Raw genomic sequence first — 23,115 nt, 5'->3', positions numbered from 1 at the left:
TAGACAGGTCCTGATAGTAGGGGACTCAATTATAAGGGAGACAGACAGGGCAATCTGCCTCAAAGACTGGGATCATCAAACGGTATTGTCTTCCCGGCGCTCAAGTTTAACACATTGCGGATCGGGTTGACAGATTACTGGGAGGAGCTGGTGAGGATTCAGTGGTCATGGAACACATTGGCATGAATGATAAAGTTAAGGGTAGATGGAGGGTCCTTAAAAACTTTTTCAGGAAACTAGGATGTAATTTTAGGACAAGGACCTCCAAAGTAGTATTTTCTGAAATACTACCTGTACCATGTGCCAAACCAGAAAGGTAGAGGGAGATTAGGGAGATAAACAAGTGGCTCAAGAGTTGGTGTACGAAAGAGGGTTATACCATAGGGATGGGCTGCATCTTAATGAGGAGGGTGCTTCTGTGATGGGGGAGAAGATAGCTAAAAGGTTTGAGGAATGTTTAAAATAGGGACTGGGGGGATAGGGCAACCAGAGAGATAGGAATTATAATATACAGATGCAGAAGGGAGGAGGGACAGGGGGGTCCCCCCTCCCTTCTGCATCTGTATGTTAAATTATGTGCCATCCAAACTAGTTTCATTCATCAGCCTGATAAAGGGGCGATATAATAATAATAATAATAATCTTTATTTGTATAGCGCCAGCTTATTCCGCAGCGCTGTATCATCATGTATTTTTGTTAGCCATTAAATGGTATCATATCCACAAGATTACTTGGTTTCTCTTACTGAGAACAATCACACTTTAGTCTGTTCAGAAGGGATCCTAAAACCAGAAAGGGGGAGGGGTTTGTCTTTTTGTAAAGCCCACACTGCGGGAAAATATATGGGAGGGAAATGAACGTGTGGAGTCTCTATGAGTAGAAGTACATGGAGGGAAGAACAATAATACAATCCTCATAGGGGTTTTCTATAGGCCACCAAATATAACAGAAACTACATAAAAAGTATTACTGAGGCAAATAGATGATGAAAGAAATCTCAATGAGGTAATTATTATGGGAGGCTTTACCTATCGGGATATAAAATGGGAAGCAGAAACCTGCAGATCTCATAAGGGTAACAAGCTTCTGTCTATAACTAAGGCCTCCTTCCCACGAGCGTGACGGGGTCCGCCGCGTAATATTACGCAGTGAAGCCCGTCACGGCGCCCCCCAGAGCCCCTATACTTACCTGCGGGAGATAGCGTGAAATCGCTTCCCCGCCCACCACCGCCGCGTCACCGCCCGTCACCGCCCACCACCGCCGCGTCACCGGCCGTGTCACGTGCACGGCCGGCCGTGTCACGTGACGCGGCCGGCCGCGTCATTTGGCGTCATATGACGCGCGGCGGTGGGCGGGAAAGCGTTTTTTCACGCTATCTCCCGCTGGTTACAGCGGGAGATAGCGTGAACGGACGGCTTCCATTGACTGCAATGGAAGCCGTCAGTGCGTACAGCCCGTCCTCACCCGCAGAAAATAGAGCATGCTGCGGGTGAGGACGGGAGAAATCGCGGTGCGTAATTCCGCGCTGGAATTACGCATCGTGAGCATTGTGCTATTAGGTTCAATAGAACCTAATAGCTGCGGGCAACGCAGCGGATTTTCGCCGCGAATTACGCGGCGGAAATCCGTTCGTGGGAAGGAGGCCTAAAGATATAATTACCTTACCCAATTTGTTCAGGACCCAACAAAAGGGATGGCTGCTTTGGACTTAATACTAACCAACAGACCTGACAGAATAACAGGGGTGCAGGTCGGAGGGCACCTGCGAAATAGTGACCATGATATAATACATTGCCACTTGTCTTTCATAAGGGAATTTTATCAGGGAGCTATGTAAGTAGTAAATTTTAGGAAGACAAAGTTCGATTGGCTTAGAGATGCCCTTAACCTTATTGACTGAGACAATGTCCTCAATAATAACAGTACAAACAATGATTGGAAATGTTTTAAAACATCTTGAATACTTACTGTGAGCGGTTCATACCTTACAGGAATAAAAGGGTTAGGAATAGAAGGTAACCAATGTGGCTCAATTAGGGTGTAAAGTGGGCAATAAACAACAAAAATAAATCGTTTATACTACTAAAAGAAGAAGGCAGCGAATAAGCACTAAAAACCTACGAGGAAAAAAATAAATAGTGTAGAAATCAAATAAAAGCAGCAAAGGTTGAGACAGAGGGACTCATTGCCAAAGAGAGTAAAACTAACTTTAAATTGTTCTTCAATTATATAAACAGTAAAAAGATTAATACTGAAAGTGTTGACCCTTTTAATAAATAATATCGGAAAAATTGTAGAGGTTGATGATTAGAAAGCAAACCTATTAAATAGTTTTTTTCTCCAGTGCATTCACAGAGGAAAATAAAATATCAGATGAGATGCAAAGTAATAAAGGAAACTCCCTACTTAATGTCACCAGTTTAACTGAGGAAGTACAGAGCCACCTTAAAAAGACAAATCACCTGATCCCAATGGCTTATACTGCTGGTTTCTAAGGCAATTAAGTAACATGATATACAGACTGTTGTTGCATATATTTAAGGACTCTACAGTAATGGGGTTTCGCTGAGGCAGACCCGCCCGCGGCCGCTAATCTCGGGATTAGCCAGCCATGTGGACGAGATTTCTCAGAAATCTCGTCCACACGGGACGGCTAATCCGCTGCGGTAAATCCGGCTAAAACCACGGCTGCGGCCGCTGCAGCCGCAGTTTCAGAAGACGCAGCATGTCTATTTACCTTTCCTTTTTTGTTTATTTTCGTCACGGCCACGGTCTCCTCTATGGGAGCGCCGGCCGCAACGGAAAAGTGAGGGTCCGGGCCGCTTCAAAGCCGCCGCAGCTTAAACCGCGGCGGTTCTCCCAGCGGAAATCTTGCGGTCTTTGCTGCAGCCAAACCGCGAGATTTCCGACGGGAATACGCCCCGTGTGAACCCAGCCTAAGAGATGCTATCCTGGAGTACCTGAAGTGGGGCGCACCAAAAGAGGTCTAGGGGCGCATGACGATAACATTGTTCCTCCTTTTTACAAGTCACTGGTCAGACCCCACATGGAATATTGTACACAGCTTTGGGCATTGGTACTCAAGAAAGGCATATCAGAGCTTGAGCGGGTACAAAGGTCGGCAACTAAAGTAATAAATTGAATGGGCGGACTACAATACCCAGAGAGGTTATCAAAATTGGGGTTATTTAGTTTAGAAAAAAGATGGCTGAGGGGCCACGTAATAACTATATATGAATATACCAGGGTTCAGTACAGAGATCTCTCCCATCATCTATTTATACTCAGGACTGTAACAAGGTGACAGCCTCTATGTCTAGAGGAAAGAAGGTTTTCACATTGACAAAGAAGGGGGTTCTTTACTGTAAGAGCAGTGAGACTATGGAACTCTCTGCCTGAGGACGTGGTGAAGACAAACTCGATTAAAGCATTTAAGAGGGGCCTGTACACCTTCCTTGAGCGATATAATATTACATGTTATAGTCACTGATTACTTTAGAAGGGTCAGTGATCCGGGAATTATTCTGATTGTTAGATTGGAGTCGGGAAGGAGTTTTTTGCCTTAAATGAGGGAAATCTGCTTCTTCCTCATTGTTTTGTTTTTTTTTTGCCTTGCTCTTGATCAACATCGGGAGTGGGGGAGTCTGAACTGGATGTAGATATATATTTTTTCGGCCTAACATACTACTAAGGTTGGGACATCGACACAAACATATCGATAGTGGATAGTATCGACTATCGCTGAACAAACTATCGATTATTGTAAAATATCGGTGGAAAACTATCGATATTTCGATATATCGACTTTTTAAAATGCCGTATAAAAATAAAACAGGTCCGGGGTAATAAAGCAACAATCAACAACAAAATATAGTTTACTTTTAAAACTTTAAACTGTTGAATTTCTTATTAACTTCTAACTATTAATAACAGGAAAATATATTAAAGTTACAAATGAGAATAAAGAATTACAGATGAAACATAGAATTAAAATTAAGTATAGGAAAAAAAGTTTTTTATCATTGGTCCCAATAATCGTTATCTAATGAGCCAAGAAATATTATTTTGCTCGCATGCTCTCCTTTCAAAATGCTCCTTCGAGCAGACATCATTTCACCAGCTTGACCGGGAGTGCAGAAAGATGATTGGGGGTAAACACACTGAAACGAGGTCCTGCCAGCTACAAGGAAGCCAGAAGCTGGCCGCTGGAGCTGACAGAATGTGAACATGATCTCTGTGTGTTTGTGGGGCTGCGTGCCCTGCATTTTTTCAAGTTGCCACTGAGGGACTAACGGTCTCCATGGCGACTTGTAAACAATGCAGGGCCTGGTAACGCGAGCGCAGTGCCCCGAACGCAATTGTAATTGCATTAGGTGGGTCTCCTATCTTTTCTATGGGCAGTGCGTTTGCGTTATATGCTGAATACACGACATGTCGCATCTCCTTTTCTGGACGCGACCTTCGTGCGTCCAGCGCAGCCCTCCATCTGCCTGTGGAAATGCTTTCATTTAGGCAGCGTTGCCCACAGCCATCGCATTAGACACAAGCGTTCAGAGCCTGCGTCTAACGCCATGAACAAACACATGTGGAGGAGGGGCCGAAGACCCCACTTCTTCTGAGAGTCGTTTTGCCTGGAGCAAACCTGATTGGTGACAAAGAGTCACCTGACACTTTCCAAAAGTTTCTAGAACTTGTTTATACGTTCATTAGTGCCTCGAGCAAAACTACATCCTGTACAACACAAAGGAAAGGGCGGAATGTGAAGAAAGAAGATCCGGTCACCGGACAACAAGACAGGCTGCTGCTTTACAAAAATCCATATTATATCGCCTTAAACTATTGATGTTACCGATATATCGGACATAACAATATCCATGAAAAGTATCGCCAAAGCATTAGCAATATATCGGACATAACAATATCGATGGAAAGTATCGCCAAAGCATTAGCGATATATCAATATTTCAATATATCGAATTTCGATGTCCCAACCTTACATACTACTGTATGTTACTATGAGTTTTCAACATGCTTTCTAAAATATAACAGATTATCTTACCCAGTCATTTGCTGCTGTTTACACCCTGTTTCATGTCTGTAATTTCTGATTTTCAGGTGATCTCCCCATTTATCTGCTGTCCTGTTGTTTGCAATCCACTTTAAGGGAGTGGCGTGTAGCAAGCCTAGCATTCTGCCAATAGTTCAATGTCCTGCACTTCTTTGCCTTGACTTCCCATGCTGTATTGCATAGTCTGTGGGCCAATCAGCAAGGGGACAGTATCTGAATGCCCACCCCTCTGCTGTCCCAGGGCAATTCGGGCATTCTGGTCAAATAGTGAGGAAACCCTACATAATGTGTGTATACACACACAGAAGTGGCAGAGATTGTGGAGATCATTATCAAAGTGTTTACAGATCTGTCAGCCTGCAGACTTTGAGTACACAAGAGCACCAATGTGAAGATAGCTTCTCCCCCTGTAGTTAAGGAAATGTCCTTGAGTCCTTGCTATTAAGAAGCTCTGTACCTAACGACAAGGAGTGGATAGCAGAGGAGCGGGAATGAGACTCCTAGTGGCAGACACTTCAAAAGTGATTTACAGTGGCTAAGCAACAAACTTTTTAATGCGAGTATAATACAGAAATGATGAGAATAACACAAACTAGTAGATGAGCATAAATTGTCTGAAAAGTTAGTGCCCCTTTAAATAAAACTGCCTAGTTGTTAGTGACAAGATGTTTTTCAATGTGTCCTGAATGGCTATTTAGCTTTGGCAGCCCTTAGTTATTTCAGAATTGTGTACCCTGTACCGTCCAGGTGATGATGTCACTTGTACTGTGTCAACTATCCCCTGTAATGTTAAATGCTGCATACGGTTTCCTACAATCTCTACTGTTCAGCAGTTACTTACCTATACTTATATACATACATATGTCTGTGTTCACGTGGCTCATAGAAAAATGTGCCTACTTCTCCTTTTTAATATGCAAGTAGTGTTGCCTCTATGTATTTCCATTTAGGCTGAATCTACTGGTTGCTGACAGTACATGGCTAAAGCCTTACCCACAGCTACCGGTGGTGGCCAAGGGCCGCATAGTTTATCTGCAAAATTGAGCGACCATTAACTACCACTACGGGAGGGCTGCACCTTGTGGTCCCATCTGTTTAAGGCCGGCTTCACACGAGCGTAAGTGCAATTGTGCATGCCTTAGCGCAACTTTTTTGCACTATTTACTGTACTTTATCTGCCTGCAGGGCATGTTTTCTTGCGCGCGGGACACAAACATGCACCACTTGAAATGCTTAATTCATCTAATGAATTCCAGATGTGTTCTCTTTTCAGGGAAATTGCGCAGTGTTTCACACATCTCCTTGCATATTGTGTGCATTTACGCAACCCTCCATTGACCTTTGGCACATAAATAGGCAGAAATTTACAGCATGCTCTATCTTTTTTTGTATGGCCAAAATGCGTGTGCCAAAATACGCACATGTCAACAAACCCATTGACATGAATGGGTTCTATTCTCTGCGTATTACGTGTGAAGGCGGTCTTTATTTGAGGAGCACCAATGAATGGCACAAACTTTCCCTCTGCCCGGCTTTCAGTGCGTAAGAAGCAATTAAAAAGAAGCAGTAAATCACCATATTAGTATCATATAACCACCTAGATCTGCATATGTGAATTTATATAAAGGAGGAGATATAATATAAGGATGGTTTTGGCACCGCAGCAGTGTACGGTCAGCGGTAAGTCAAGGGTTTTGCAGAGTCAGCTCCCTGCAGTAAAACTTTACCTGTGTCAGCAGCTGAGCCAAATGTCTGTGTCCTCCTCTCCCCCTGTGATGCGACCCACATGATCTCCATTTAGTGGAAGCTAGCTGTGGAGAATAGACAAATGGAAAGATGGAAGTGATAGAAGCATCATGCACGTGATATATCAATGCACTAACCTGGTAAGCAGAGCTAGACAGATATGTGATTGGACATACAAGTCAGGAATAATGTGTTGGAGTATATGCATAACAAGCTGGGATTTGTACTGCGTAGATCTACGATATATAAAAAGACAGATTGATATATAGATGCAGAAGAAACAAATAGATATTAGAGAGATAAATAATTGGATAGATACATTTTAATGAGATGGATAGATAGATATGAGAAAGATAGATAGATAGATAGATAGATAGATAGATAGATAGATAGGAGATAGATAGATAGATAGATAGATAGGAGATAGATAGATAGATAGATAGATAGGATATAGATAGATAGATAGATAGATAGATAGGAGATAGATAGATAGATAGATAGATAGATAGATAGATAGATAGATAGATAGATAGATAGGATATAGATAGATAGATAGATAGGAGATAGATAGATAGGAGATAGATAGATAGATAGATAGATAGGAGATAGATAGATAGATAGATAGATAGATAGATAGATAGATAGATAGATAGATAGATAGATAGGAGATAGATAATAGATAGATAGATAGGAGATAGATAGATAGATAGATAGATAGATAGATAGATAGATAGATAGATAGATAGGAGTTAGATAGATAGATAGATAGATAGATAGATAGATAGGAGATAGATAGATAGATAGATAGATAGATAGATAGATAGATAGATAGGAGATAGAAAGATAGGAGATAGATAGATAGATAGGAGATAGATAGATAGATAGATATGAGGTGGATAGATAGATATTAGATAGATAGATATGAGTATGAGTTGTATTTTTCAGCGGTACTCTTCAGTGTACCATATAACGTAATTTTAAAAAATTTAAAAAAAATCTTGGTGGAGTAAAATGAAAAAAAAAAGCGGTTGTGCCATATTTGGGAGGGTCTTGTTTTTGCACATTGCGGCGAAAATGGCAAAGCTTTATTCTATGGGTCAGTACGATAATGGTGATAGCAAATATATATATATATTTTTTTATGTACTACTTAAAAAAAATAAAATACCTTTGGGAAAAAAAATTATTTCCTGCCACTGTACCTGTACATCCTGGAGCGTTAAAGGGTGAACTGGTATTTCATACGCCGGTCTAAGTAAACTATGCACATGTGCCAGTATGCCAAATGTATTAGGAGGTATAAGCCTCTTACTGCATTTGTCACATCTGGCGGCACCTTCATGCGCCAGTCTGAAACTTTTCGCTAGCTAAGAGCTGGCAAGGTCTCCGCTATAATCAACACCAGCATCTGGCATAAGTTACAGTAAATCTAACGGGCCATGCCCTTAACTCTAGAACCCACTCAGCCTCTGAAAAGGTAGTGGAGCCTGGCAACGATCAAGAAAGTTACAATTTTTACACTCATGCCAAAATCAGGACTTTTTATTGCTAGAATTGGGGCACAAGTCATATAATAAATATACCGCTTTATTATTTAAAAATCAATCTGATATAAACATTGTCTTGGCCTTTCCATCTCACCCCGCAGATGATTGTTTTGAGCCCCTTCAGCCACATGCCGTACATGTATGTTGTGGGCAGGAAGCAGTTCCTGCAAAATGATGTACATTTCTGGTTATATAGATGGCGTGGTCTTGAGATCTGAGCCCACACCATACGCAACATGAGCCAGCTGCAACTGGCAGCCAGAGTCCCGCTGAAGTGGCCAAACATGAAGATAACTTCAATCCTGGCCATTAACACCTTACAAGGCAAGATCAATGTTGAGTGTGGCATGTAAATGGTTAAGAAATGGAGGGAGCTCCCTGTGTGATGTCATCGGCCCTACGCTATCCAATAGTGGAGGGCTGATGGGTTGCCATGGTTGGTATTACAAATGAAAAGTGATACACTGCAATACTTCTGTATTATCACTGAAATCCTATGACTACTTAGTACTTCTGCACTACAAAGCAGTCATAGGATTGCAGGTTCAAGTCCCATACAGGGAGATAAAAAAGACTAAAACAAATAAAAATGGTGAAAAAAACAGAAATTATATTTTTGCAGTCTTTTGGTTTTTTTTTCTAATAAATCAAAATGATTGGTATTAGTAACGAGCCACCTATGCAATACTTTGAACACTATTTTTATCTTGCATGGGAAATACTGTTATAAAAGCAAAAAACAAAGCCAAAATGCTGTTTTTGTTTGTTTCGTCTTTGAAAAATGTAATAAGAGTGATCAAAAAAGTCATATGCACCCCAAAATGGTACCAATAAGAACTACAGATCATCACATAAAAAATAAGCTGTCACACAACTTTGTTCATGAAAAAATAAATAAAGCTTTGTGACTTTGAATGCAGTGACGCCACAAACAAATCATGTAAAAAAAAAAAAAAAAACGTAAAAAAACAATGGCAGAGTTGATTTGAATGTGTTCTTTCACCCTGCCCCCCAAAAAGAATTAACAAACGTTTACTCAGAAATGGTAGCAATAAAAACTACAGCCTGCCACACAAGGAACAAGCCCTCATATAGTCGTGTAAATAACAAGGATATGACTTTTGAAAAGTGGAACTGAAAATCCCCAAAAATTGGCATGTCCTTAAGGGCTCAGTCATACGGGGTCCGATCCGCCCGTGTTACTGCACGATAAGACGGCCGCACCAGGTGCGGACATCTCTCTGCATGACCGGCTCCATTGCCGGCCATGTGTTCTATCTGCCGTCCGGTGCGGAGAGTCGTCCGCACCAGCAGTGCAGCGGTCTTATCCTGCAGAAACACAGGCGCATCGGCGCCCCGTGTGACTGAGCCCTAAGTGGGTTGTCCTACTTTTAGTCATCAATAGCAGATCGGTGGGGATCCACCACTAGGGACCCCATGGTGATCAGCTGTTCCCCCGGATCAGTGTGTTTGTGTACTGAGTTGATTTGCTACAGGAGGACAACAGCTCCGTACATTGCACAGTGGCCTGGATTGGTATTGCAGACTGAGTCCTATTCAGTTCAATATGACTCAGCCTGCAGTACCAACCTGGACCACTGTGCAATGTACGGAGCAAAACAGCTCAATACACAGGGGAAGTCCTTGGCAGTCCTGAGTGGCAGACACTCACCAATCTGTTACTAATGACCTATTTTGAGGAGAGGTCATCAATAGCTAGAAGTGGGATAACCCCTCTTAGGCCAAGTTCTTAAGGGGTTAATAAATGTGTTCTACTCTCTCCTTTAGATACAGAGGGCTGTGATCATAATTGGCACAAGTTTCAGGGTTCTTGTTATCGTTACTTCCCCCAACGACGACCATGGGAAGAGGCTGAAAGAGACTGTCGAAGAAGATCTGGACACCTGACAAGTATCCATTCTCAAGAGGAGCAGACATTTATCAACAGTAAGCCAATTAGCATGTGCAAATATATACACTATAGATGCAGTTAGAGCGCTGCCATACATGATCAGCTTCCATCATTTACACTGCCATCTCTGATAGACTTTCTCCTCCATGTTTGGTGACCTTCACACAGACAGGTTCTCATTAGCAGAAGCTATGATGATGACCTAGGGCATATTTTGTCTGAAAGAGATAAATTAACAAGATGTTAAAAACTTCGGCTCCTTCTATAGTGGGGTCTTCAGTCTCAAATACTTGGCTAAGTAATACTTTAATTGGCTAACATTTTGTTCCTCTAAAGGTTTTGGTCGTGAGAACACTTGGATTGGCCTCAATGACAGGACGGTAGAACAGGATTTTCAGTGGACAGATAATACCGCACTGGTGAGTGAGCTGCACTAATTAAAGGACTGGCTGGCAGATCAGTCCAACTTCATTATACATGACATCCGACTGTCTGAAAGGTTACAATTTATACATTTTGTTCCGTTTCTAGTAGCACCATTGATTTCTGTAACCTAATCTAGTGCTGTTAAGTCCAACATTATGAATATATAATATATAAATGGTTCAACCTCTTGGATGTCCGGAACCTGGCGCCAAAACTACACCTGGACCCTTCACTTAAAGGGGTTTTGTCATTACTGCAAAAAAACTTTCCAGCCGTTGAACCCACTGTAAAATAAAAAAAAATAGACAAAACTTCTCCTTGGCCCTGGTAGACACCCCAGCATCACTGTTTGAACTTCTGGCATCAGAGCTTATCTGCTTGGTGCCATGATGGGGCGGTGACGCTGTGACCTCTGATTGGCTGCAGCTGTCACGTGACTTCCACCGCGCTGCCTACCCAGAATTCAGCACTGGGACCATGGAAGCTGCTCAGCTGCACTTCAGGGGGCTCAGTTTTTTTACGGTCCCAGTGGTTGGAAAAAATTTTGTACTAATGACAAAACCCCTAATGATGTCCAATGCACTCTCTATAGAATCTACAAACATAAAATATATAGTATGGCATAGTGAGATGGCTCCATCCGCATGATTCCATGATCGTGTATGTTGAGGCTCGGTTTCAGCTGCAACCACTGCAGCACTATAGCTCCTCCGCTGTGGTTCCTTCTGTACATCATTATTTATCAAAGTGATGAACCCGCTTTGATGTTCGTGTCTGTTGCAGCAATATGAGAGCTGGCGGGACCAGCAGCCTGATAACTTTTTTGCTGGAGGTGAAGATTGTGTGGTCATGGTTTCCCATGAAGAGGGCAAGTGGAATGATGTGCCGTGCAACTACAATCTGCCTTATATCTGCAAGAAAGGGACTGGTAAGAAAATAATATTTTCTTGATCTGCACTGTAGAGCAGCATTACATCTTCAGATATACGCTAATGGAGTTTAATGGGCAGAAGATTTAATAAACATTTTACTCAGTAGCTTATATCATACATTTTGTTCCCATAGTGCTTTGCAGTTCACCTCCTACAGTGAGAAATGCCTATATCATCGGCAAAAAGAAAGAGAAATACAGCATCCATTCTACCGTGCGCTACCAGTGCCAAGATGGCTTCATACAGCGCCACATTCCAACTATACGATGTCACAAGAATGGAAGATGGGACAAGCCTAGAATCCTGTGTGTTAAACGTATGTATCTACATGTCTTGCCCTTTAATGGGACAGTATGTGTATACCAACATGTATAAAAGTGCTTTACAATAGAAGCTTTTGGGCCCCGATGCAAAATCTGCAATAGAGACCCTTAGCTACCATGGGCTATTCATAATACTGGTGCCTTCTTATGTGATGGAGGCTCCAGGGCCCAGTAGTGACTTCTACCACTGCCACCCCTATAGCTACACGCCTGTTTTACAGTATATTTAAGAATATTGAGGAATCCTAATGAAAACATTTAGGCTGGGTTCTCACACGCCAGATTCATGGTGGAAATCTCGCGTTTTGGCCGCAGTGAAAAAACTTGAGATTTCCACCAGGAAAGCGCTGCTTCAAAAGCTGCGGCACTTAGCCTCGGGTTTTGAAGTGGCCCGGCCGCACACTTTTCCATCGTGGCCGGCGCTCCCATAGAGGAGAGCGCGGCCGCAGTGGAATAAAAAAAATGAACATGCTGCGGCCAGAGAACCTGTGCCGCTTCTGCCGGCTTTGCTGCAAGTGATTGGCCGTCCCATGTGAGCAAGATTTCTAAGCAATCTCATCTACATGGCTAGCTAATCACAGGATTAGCGGCTGCAGGCACACGTGCCGCAGCGAAATTTCGGACGGAATTTCCATGGCAAATCCGCCCTGTGTAAACCCAGCCTTAGGGACCTTACACACGGGACGAAATAATATGCAACAACGTTCATAAATTACACACCAAAAGCTGTACGTTAGCAGTGTTGATTTTGGTGCTGAATATTCGGCAGAAGGACGTATTCGGCAACGCTGTTGCGGAATATTCCATCCTGTGTGAAAGGCCCCACAGGTATCTGACTGCACCAGAAGTAGGACAATTTTCTAGGAACAATCCTGCTTTTATTCTTTGCACTAAAAGTGAAAAAAGTCTCCAGATTATCTTTTTATTTATACAAAATACTACATTATGAATGGCCACAACATTGTGTATACCGGAAAAACCTCAAGGCTGTGGGGATTCTACAACCAGTAGTCTCAGGCCTCTGCTCTCTTGGCCACTCATGCACTGAGGATTACTTATCTAGACTGGCATTCCACACACTAAGTCCAGTGCCCGCTTATGAGTGACAAATGTGTTAAGAGTTGCAAGCCTCGTAATACAGTTGTCTCATCTGGTGGCATTCCCGTGAGCCAGCTGAAAACCTACACCAACTCTACCATGTTTCCCCGAAAATAAGACCATGCCTTATATTAATTCTTGCCACAAAAGAGGCACTAGGTTTTATTTTCGTGGAATATCTTATTTTACTTAACTAGCGGGCTTGGTCCAGGTCCCTCCCGCTGCTCTCTGGAGCTCCGATGTGCTGAGCTGCGGTATTGATAGGCCAATTCAAAAAAACTGCCTCCACAACACGTTGGCTGTGATTGGTTTTTCGACTGCTGCTCAGCCAATCAATGCTGCGCTCGAAAACCAATCACAGCCATTGCATTGGTTCATCGAGTGGTACATTGATTGGCTGAGCAGTGTTCAAGAACCAAATCAGAGCCAACACTTCTTGAAGGTTGGATTTATGAATCCCATAACCAGGAAGTGATCTTCTGTAGGCAGCTAAGAAGCAAGAAGCACATCAACCCTCCTTGAAAATCCTGAAAAACCAGGGTAGGGCTTATTTTCGGGGTAGGTCTTATTGTTGGGAAAACAGTGTAAGCTGGAGTAGGCTTTTACTATAATCTATAGATTATAGCAAATGTTACAGGCTGCGCACTGCCATGTCCCCTAAAGCTGGGCCTCACCCACTTTTTGAAAAAGTGGCAGAGCACAGCATAAATGCCAAAAAAGTTGCCAGTTGGTGCACACCAGAATTGCGAGTTTTGGACAGCAGAATTTTGGCATCCAGGGCATAGTAAATAGTCCCTACTGTGTCTCTCTGTAGAAATGACAAAAACACTGGGACAGATTTACTAATCCTGCCTGAAACGTTAGCGAGTGTAAAGACAAACAGATAGCGGCTGGTGTAGGCGCATAGAAATGCTGCCAGATGAAACAGATGTACTAAGAGGCTTGCACCTCTTAATACATTTGTCACTTATTGCCTGGCGCAGGCTTTACTTAGACCAGCATGTGAAACACCGGTCAAACTAAATAAACCGTAAAGTGTCTAAAACACCTTATAAATGTGCTACAAAGCCCATAAGGCAGTTTACTAGTTCAATTGATGCCAGAAAACTGCTACATTTTCAATAGTAAATCTACCCCAGTGTGTGTGACCAGCATAGCAGGAAGACATCTCACCATTTATGGTTGGATTTAGGCAGACCATTTTTGCCTAAAAACCCTTTGGCATAAAGTCTACTTCCAGTTACATAGGCAAATGACCATAATGCACAAAATAAGCCTTTCCTAATAATCTGAAACAGACTATTCTGCTGTTGAAACAGGACAAGTAGTGTACTTGATCCATGCTGCTTTCAGTATCAGAGCTAGCTCTGTAGAATCACATTCCATCCAAGTGGCTGCAGCTTCTAGTAAGGGTGGCTTCACACGAGCGTGTTTTTGTGTGTACATAGGTGCACACCCATGTACGTGCAAAAACTCCAGTGAATGCAGGTCCGTGCATTGTAAACAATGGTCTGCCGGCACCACTGCATTCTTTTTCAAGGAGGGGCTTTACATATAAGCTCTTCCCTGAAAAAGAAACATTTTAGTGTAAAAAAAATATATATATACTCACCTGTCGGCCGCTGCCGTGACCCCCGCGGGGAGGAAGAACACATCTGCCCCATGCGGCAGATGTTTCTTCATCCCCGCTAATTAAAAGAATTCCTTGCTACTACATCTGCCACATCTGTAACAGATGCAGCATAGGAATTCTTCAATTCTCTACCACAGCTGTCACACATGTCAGCTGCGGTAGAGGATTCTGCTACCGGCAATTGATTTCAGGGAAGGGCTTTAAATATAAGCCCTCCCCTGAAAATCAAGTAAAAGTCCTTTAAAAAACAAAAAAAAGATACTCACCTCCCTTCAGGTGCTGGGGCACAGCCGTGTCTTCACCTGCTGTCCCCTGCACTGTGGTGCTGATCTATTAGCAGCCGGGGATTTAAAATCCCCACCTGCTGAAAGAGCTGAATGTGATTGGCTAAGGTGCTCAGCCAATCACAGGCAGCTCTCGCCCGTCATTCATTCAGGGAGAGCTGCCTGTGATTGGCTGGGCACCTCAGCCAATCACATTCAGCTCTTTCAGCAGGCTAGTGCAGGGGACAGCAGGAGAAGACGCTGCTGTGCCCCGGCAGCTGAAGCAAGGTGAGTATCTGTTTTTTTTGTTTTTTAAACCACTTTTACTTGATTTTCAGGGAAGGGCTTATATTTAAAGCCCTTCCCTGAAATCAATTGCCAGCAGCAGAATCCTCTACCGCAGCTGACATGTGTGACAGCTGGGGTAGAGAATTGAAGAAGTCCTCTGCTGCATCTGTCACAGAAGGGGCAGATGTAGCAGTAGGGAATTCTTTTAACTAGCAGGGATGAAGGAAACATCTGCCGTATGCGGCAGATGTGTTCTTCATCCCTGCGGAGGTCACGGCAGCGGCGGAAAGGTAAGTATATTTTTTATTTATTTTTTTTTTACACTAAAATTGTTGTTTTTCAGGGAAGGGCTTATATGTTAAGACCTTCCCTGAAAAAGAATGCAGGGAGCTGGCAGACCATTGTTTTCAATGAAAACAATGCGTGCATTCCCTTTGGTGCACGCATGTCCTATCTTTGCAGGCACACTCCTGTAAAGCATGGACATGTGCACACACCATAGGGAATGCATTGTTGCAAAAAGAAGCGTGCTTTTTTGCGTGCGTATACACGCACAAAAACACGCTCATGTGAAGCCACCCTAAGTGTTTTACTGTCTCACTCCAGTGCTGGACTCACTGCTACACCTTTGTAAAGTCCTCTGTGCAGCTGCTGTTTATGAGGATCTGCAGACTTACTACTGACAATGTGCTAGCTGTTGGGCGCATACTGCACCAGAAATCTGTCTCACATGCTTTGCACCACATTTATGATGTGTTTTAGGTATTTTTACACACTTTTTTCGCAGTGTCTTAAAAGTGGCTTTGTGGGGAGGCGTGTGACCACTAAAAAGGGGTGGGCCTAAAGTGACATTGTGTGCCAAAATTGCGAAAACTTCAAAATCTAAGCTCATAGTTGATATGAAGTTAGACAGAGGTGTCTAATGATTCATTAGATTTATCATCCACCATGACTCACAGTGATAAATCTGGCACATTTTAAAGTCTCTCTGTTTAAGTTTGCACTGTCTCACTATTAGATAGTATTAGTAGGTTTTGGTTCACATCTGCGTTGGAACCTGAGTTCGGAGGTTCTGTCACAGATTTGGCACAGAATACTAGAAGGCATAACACTACATCAGCACAATTTCTTCTGGTAAAGTGCCAGGCAGGTGAGCGGAAACCAAACAGACCACATTATAGTCAATGGTGTCTGTTCGGCACTGTTTGGTTCCATTCTAAGATGGACCCGTTTGGGCAGGGGATTCACGGAACCCATGTAGCCTATGGGTTCTTTCCCATGAGCGTATCTTGGCTGTCCGTTTTCACAGCTGGCTGATATACACTGTGATCTGATGCACTGGATTCCTATGCATTAGATCACATGACCGTATTCCTGAGACGTAAAAGCGCCCGGCCGGCCAATATAGTGCTGGGTGTTTTACTTCAGGCTCAAAAGATAGTCCTGGAAGTATCTTTTGGGTCGGAATACATCGGCCGCTGCATGGGCTCTCTTAGGCCGGAGGTGGGAGGGAGTTAAGCAACATGGCCCTCTGCTTTCCTCCCCCCTGTGCAGGCTCACCCCTGCTGGCTCTCTGCAATGGGAGGAGGCAGGATTGGGCGGAGCAAAGTGCAGGCCTGTCCCGCCCTCCAATTTCTGGCTGCAGATAAGGGGCGGGACATGGGCAGATCTAAGCTCCAGCCCTCTCCCCACCCCTTGTCCATAGTCATCAATGGGAAGAGGCAGTACATTACGGTGCTTAACTCTGCCCTCGCCGCTTCCCTTTGCAAAGAACAAGTAGGGAGGACCCATGCTGTTCACCGGTTTTATCTCTCCCAATGTAGCGTATATCAGCTGGCCATGAAAACGGCGGCCGATATACGCTCGTGGGAAAGAAGCCTGAATCTGTTCTTATGTATGCTGTTTATGGGAGACATCATAGCAGCTAGTCTCCACCCACCAGCTCAGGGAAACCTGAGAAATACAGATGCAGCCTGCTTAGGGAAAGCTGGTGATACATTTCCATAAAATAGTCATATAATGGTCAGAAATAGTGTTACTCCTCATATACACACATGGCAGCTTATTCTGAAACTACAGGTACATTTTAAATCATAGAAAATAAATTATGTATATTAACAAAGTAATTTTATTCTAATATACAGCCAGAAGACATCATAGAACAAGAAGACATCATCACCAGCACAGACACCATCCACACAACCAGCATCACAACCGCCACCATCATCATCACCATCATCATCACCAGCACAAATCCCACCGTGAGAGGAGAAAAGAGGACCAACATCCACACCGGAGAGCTAAGGACACTTACTATTAATGAGCATCTAATTATCGTCCTGTGCATTCCATCTTCTGCTAAGAAACCCATCTGATGTTGGGAGCAACCAACACGATGCAGGAGAAGACTTACCAAGTCCAAAACCAATTAGTATTAGATATCTGCAAGAACATTCCTAGTAAGCCCCTGCTACAAACAGTACCAGATTGAATACAGATCTCATCCCTTTTTTAAGTACATCAGGTGTTCTTATTTGTGTGTCCTGCTGAGTCGTATTGTTCTATAGCCAAACGGCGGTACGGAGAATAGGTACAAAACTCAGAAGGTCTTTAAACATTCACACAGTTTAATCTAGATTATGTGTTATTTGTTATATCGCCAACATTATGAACTCTAGATCTTGACTATCAGGCACATCTTATAGTCTCCTTCTTTGAAAAGATTACCTTAACAAGAAGAAGAAGCTACAGTATGTGATTGATGAAGAATGGACTTTTGGATGAAGAAGTTCACATGCAACTTGTTCATATGAATGTGACAGACTATATCACAATCTATTCGAAGGGCCAGTCAAAGTTTTGACACAGTGCAAGACATTGACATTGAGATGTGTATAACAGCACAAAGCACATCCGTAATTCAGTGACTGAAACTTCACAGTAGGTTTTGATCACCTCATTGCTGTGGAAGCATATTGCACAAGGATGCCCTCATTTCAATGTTCTCTCCAACAGTGTATGGCTTTCATAATGGCATGGTTTTGGTGTTTTACTGGTTGCATCGCCCATTCTCTTAAGGATGATACTATAGCTGAATATGTACAAGAAGGAATCAGCAGCCTCTATTAAGATCTGGTTATGCTTCATTAACACGCATCACATTGACAGCATCAGAGATACACTCTTTCTAAGAAAATGTAAGCCCCTAAAAGAAGTTGTCGTTTTGCTGAAAAACTTGGCATGCCATTACATCTCAGGCAGATATGCAAATGATTAGAGTTGTGCTGTGATTAGATGAGCGGCCTTGTCACATGAAGCCCTAAGGCCCAATGTCCACGGTGGATCTGATTTGCAGAATCAACATGGTCACCCATATGGAAGATTCACAATTAAAAGTGCCCATAGGGAAGCATTGGCATCCACAACTGAATTTAAGCATGCAGATTTGATTTGCAGACCGTTTGGTGCAGAAAAAAATCACAGCATGCTCCAATTCAGTGTGGATTCCATGCTGACAGGCTCAATAGAAGTCAATGGGTGCGGACGATCCGCAGTGCATCCGCAAATACAATTGCGGATGCACTACGGATTTGAAGGTTAAAATCAATTAGGGAGGTGGGGTTGCAGATTTGTTTTCTCGCATGGATCTCTCACAAATGGTTTCCGCAGGTCTCCTGCTGCGGAAATCCACATGCAAAATCCAATCCGTCCGTGGACATGAGTCCTAAAAGTGGTTCCCCCTTAGCCTATAAAAGGCTCCCGGACGCTCCTTGTGTGTAGTGACCTCTTCTTCCGACTGTGTACTGCTTGTTGACCACTAGACACCTCTACGACGCAGAGAAGAGATTTCACCCCATTACCAGAGTCTGAGAGGGGCGCATTATTGGGATGTGAGAAGCTGGATGGTCGTATCAATGAATTGTTCCCACCGGGCCATTCTGACCAGACTGTTAGGAGGTATTGGGACCAGTGGATGTGTGAGGGCACACAAGGTGACCGGGCTCAGGACACCCCCTACAGACCACCAGCATAGAGGAGCGTCTGACCAGACTGTTAGGAGGTGTTGGGACCAGTGGATGGGGGCACACAAGGTGACCCGGCTCAGGGCGCCCCCTGCAGACCACCAGTAGAGAGGAGCATCTGACCAGACTGTTAGGAGGTGATTGATCAAGCAGATGTGTGAGGACACACAAGGTGACCGGGCTCAGGACGCCCCCTACAGACAACCAGTAGAGAGGAGTGTCTGACCAGACTGCTAGGGGGTGTTGGTACCAGTGGATGTATGAGGGCACACAAGGTGACCGGGCTCAGGATGCCCTACAGACCACAGTAGAGGGGAACGTCTGACCAGACTGTTAGGAGGTACTGGGACCAGTGGATGTGTGAGGGCACACAAGGTGACCGGGCTCAGGACGCCCTACAGACCACAGTAGAGGGGAACGTCTGACCAGACTGTTAGGAGGTACTGGGACCAGTGGATGTGTAAGGGCACACAAGGTGACCGGGCTCAGGATGCCCCCTACAGACTACCAGAAGAGAGGAGCGTCTGACCAGACTGTAAGGAGGAGATGGGACTAGTAGATTTTGTCTCACAGCGCCCAGTACATGTACGGCGTTTGACACCAACCCATCATCACCCCCATTTGCAGTGGTGTTGTGAATGACAAAACTGGACACTACAGAGTGGAATCATGTTGTCTTCAGCAACAAATACATATTTAGTTTTGGTCACTGACAACAGCTGTGTTCGTGTCAGGAGCACCTCAATCCTGCCTTTACTGTGGAGAGGCACACTGCCTCCTGCTGATGTGATGGTCTGGTGGTCCATTGGATATGACAGTCTATTACCCCTAGTGGTGGTACGAGGGACAATGACAGCTCAGCCATTTGTTCAGGAAATCCTGCAGCCACTTGTGTTTCTCTCATGGTGGTCTCCGTGGGGTATTTTCCAGCAAGGGTGTCACAGGAATGTCCCCATGATTGTCACACTTCTGTGGTCGCCCGGTCAGCAGATTTATCACTAATAGAACATGTATGAGACTATCTGGGACAGCAACTTCGATAGCCTATGAGATGCATGATCTAGAGGCTCAGCTACAGCAAATGTGGAGCGATATGCCACAGGATACCATACAGAACTTGTATGTCTTCATGTTTGCCCATATCATAACCTGCATCCAAGCTAGAGGCAGCCGAACAAAGCACTAGAGCCTTCATGTGCGCTGTTTCACATTTTGTATCCAAGCTAGAGGCGGTATTAGAGGGTACTAGAGCCTCCATGCCTGCCCGTATCATATCTTGTATCCAAGCTAGAGGCAGTACAACAGGGTACTAGAGCCTCCATGCCTGCCCGTATCATATCTTGTATCCAAGCTAGAGGCAGTACAACAGGGTACTAGAGCCTCCATGCCCCCCTCATTACATCTTGTATCCAAACTAGAGGTGGTACAGCAAGGTACTAGAGCCTCCATGCCTGCCTGTATCACATCCTATATCCAAGTTAGAGGTGGTATTAGAGGGTACTAGAGCCTCCATGCCTGCCCGTATCATATCTTGTATCCAAGCTAGAGGCATTACAACAGGGTACTAGAGCCTCAATGCCAGCCCGTATCACATCCTATATCCAAGTTAGAGGTGGTATTAGAGGGTACTAGAGCCTCCATGGCTGCCCGTATCATATCTTGTATCCAAGCTAGAGGCAGTACAACAGGGTACTAGAGCCTCCATGCCCCCCTCATTACATCTTGTATCCAAGCTAGAGGTGGTACAGCAAGGTACGAGAGCCTCCATGACTGCCTGTATCACATCTTGCATCCAAGCTAGAGGTGGTACAATATGGTACTAGAGCCTCCATGCCTGCCCGTATCACATCTTGTATTCAAGCTAGAGGCCGTCCAACAGGGTTCTAGATCCTCCATGCCCACCCGTATCACATCTTGTATCCAAGCTAGAGGCGGTACAACAGGGAACTAGAGCCTCCATGCCTGCCCGTATCATATCTTGTATCCAAGCTAGAGGCAGTACAACGGGGTACTAGAGACTCCATGCCCCCCCCCCTCATCACATCTTGTATCCAAGCTAGAGGTGGTACAACAGGGTACTAGAGCCTCCATGCCCGCCTGTATCACATCTTGCATTCAAGCTGGAGACTGTCCAACAGGGTTCTAGATCCTCCATGCCCCTTGTATCACATTTTGCATCCCAGCTAGAGGCAGCCCAAAAGGGTACTAGAACATCCATATCCACCCGTATCACATCTTGTATCCAAGCAGCCCAAAAGGGTACTAGTGTTGTAGGGTCCAATGATACCCAAGCTGTCACTTTATATTTTTACTGTATCGGCATATATGTGTTTAGTTGGAATAATTTCCAAAAGGACTGAACCAAGAACAAAAGGCACCATACTCTCTTCTACAATCCACACAATTCCTTCGTTATCTAAAAACAAACTGATTGGGTCCGTTTTCCGCAATAAATGATCCTTTTGCTCTGATATTGTAACCACTTACTGATATCAATGTTACAATCACACAGAGAAAGTTTCATTCCATTCCGACAACTTCTTCTAGGTGCTTGCGTTTTTACATCTTATACCATAGTTCCTATGAAGCCAACCACAATCTCCACTTAAAGGTCCCAGTTGAACTCTGTACTTCTCTTGTTTCTATTCTGCTCATTGCGCCAAAATTTCCCAACATGACCGTCAAAGTACTCATTATTTTCCCCTATACAAAACCTTACGCTAGTACAATTCTATTACTGAGCCATGGAATCAGGCAATGTACGGACAGAAGAAGAAGCTTAAATCCGTCACCTCACATAACTCCTATGATGCATATATTTGGACACTGAAGTGCTTCTTGCTCCTTCTTGTTCCAGGTGCATTTAATCTACGTATGGTTGACAAACAGTACATGCCCCAATATAGAGCAGTCGTCTAGTGTTACCAGTCCGAATGCTAGGATTTATTATACCCTGCTCTACCAGCATCATTATGTAATATACAGAATCTAGGTTTCTGAAGGAGTGGGGGAGGGGATGATAGAGGGACGAGGACGGGTGGGAGAGGGCGGGGGGTTCTGTCTTTTGTATTATTGCTGTTTGCTTAAAGATGAAATGTAGTGCCGTTTTGTGGTAGGAATATTATCTCCTAGTTCTTGCTGGGTCTCTTTGCTTAATCTTTGTTATTTGAGAGGTATGAGTGGTACATGAATGCGTTTATATATCTTTTGTGTACATGAAAAAAAAAATCACAGAATGGTCTCATGCACTCTAGAATATTTCCCGGTGTTCTCCCTTCCGGTTTGGCAATAAAAAGGAACAGGATAAAAAATATCACAAAGGGCCACTTTTTAATGGTCTTTAATTATGGAACTACAATAGCACAGCCCATGCCGGAGAGAGAATAGCGGAGGGAAATAGTAGTGAGTATGGACCGTCACTCCCATTTGTCATATATTTATCATTATGGTTGTGTTTCATTGGTCACTGATAGAGATGAGTAAGGCCGTCATAATCTGATTGGCTGTTGTGGTCTTTTTAGATTACAAATGGGTCTAAAGTTGGAAAAGTATAAGGAGCCATGTATTTGAATTCTTATTACATCATATTCTTTATAGACTACATTACAAAAAAAATGATCATGTGACTTCCCAGAATTCTTTCTGATTAAAAGCTGAACAAATCAAAAGTCTTTTTACAATATATTCGTTATTTCTTGTATAAAACATGTTGCTTGCAAGAATTTTAGAGATTTATAGAAAGGAGTTATTCTATTTATTCATCACCAAATATCACAATCCCTCCTCAGGCAGCTGTAGAAATGTTGTACGTCTCCGGCACATTCTGGGGTCTTTCTGCCCTCTTTCCTACTTCGA

General features: G+C 43.7%; 1 protein-coding gene across 1 annotated transcript in view; it reads left to right on the top strand.

Moving 5' to 3' along the window:
- The window catches only part of NCAN (neurocan), a 238,339-nt gene extending 216,053 nt beyond the window's left edge, over positions 1 to 22,286 (top strand). Inside the window, exons 10-14 of the mRNA XM_066604529.1 lie at positions 10,152 to 10,310; positions 10,612 to 10,694; positions 11,485 to 11,629; positions 11,767 to 11,949; positions 17,383 to 22,286. Coding sequence (XP_066460626.1) covers positions 10,152 to 10,310; positions 10,612 to 10,694; positions 11,485 to 11,629; positions 11,767 to 11,949; positions 17,383 to 17,558 — 746 coding nt within the window. The 3' untranslated portion in view covers positions 17,559 to 22,286. The remainder of the gene's footprint in view (positions 1 to 10,151; positions 10,311 to 10,611; positions 10,695 to 11,484; positions 11,630 to 11,766; positions 11,950 to 17,382) is intronic.
- The last annotated feature ends 829 nt before the right edge of the window (positions 22,287 to 23,115 follow it).

Source organism: Eleutherodactylus coqui, chromosome 5 (genome assembly GCF_035609145.1).
Source record: "Eleutherodactylus coqui strain aEleCoq1 chromosome 5, aEleCoq1.hap1, whole genome shotgun sequence".
Classification (NCBI taxonomy): Eukaryota; Metazoa; Chordata; class Amphibia; order Anura; family Eleutherodactylidae; genus Eleutherodactylus; species Eleutherodactylus coqui.
The sequence above is the reverse complement of the archived record's forward strand: the minus strand, read 5'-3'. Positions and strand labels throughout refer to the sequence as shown.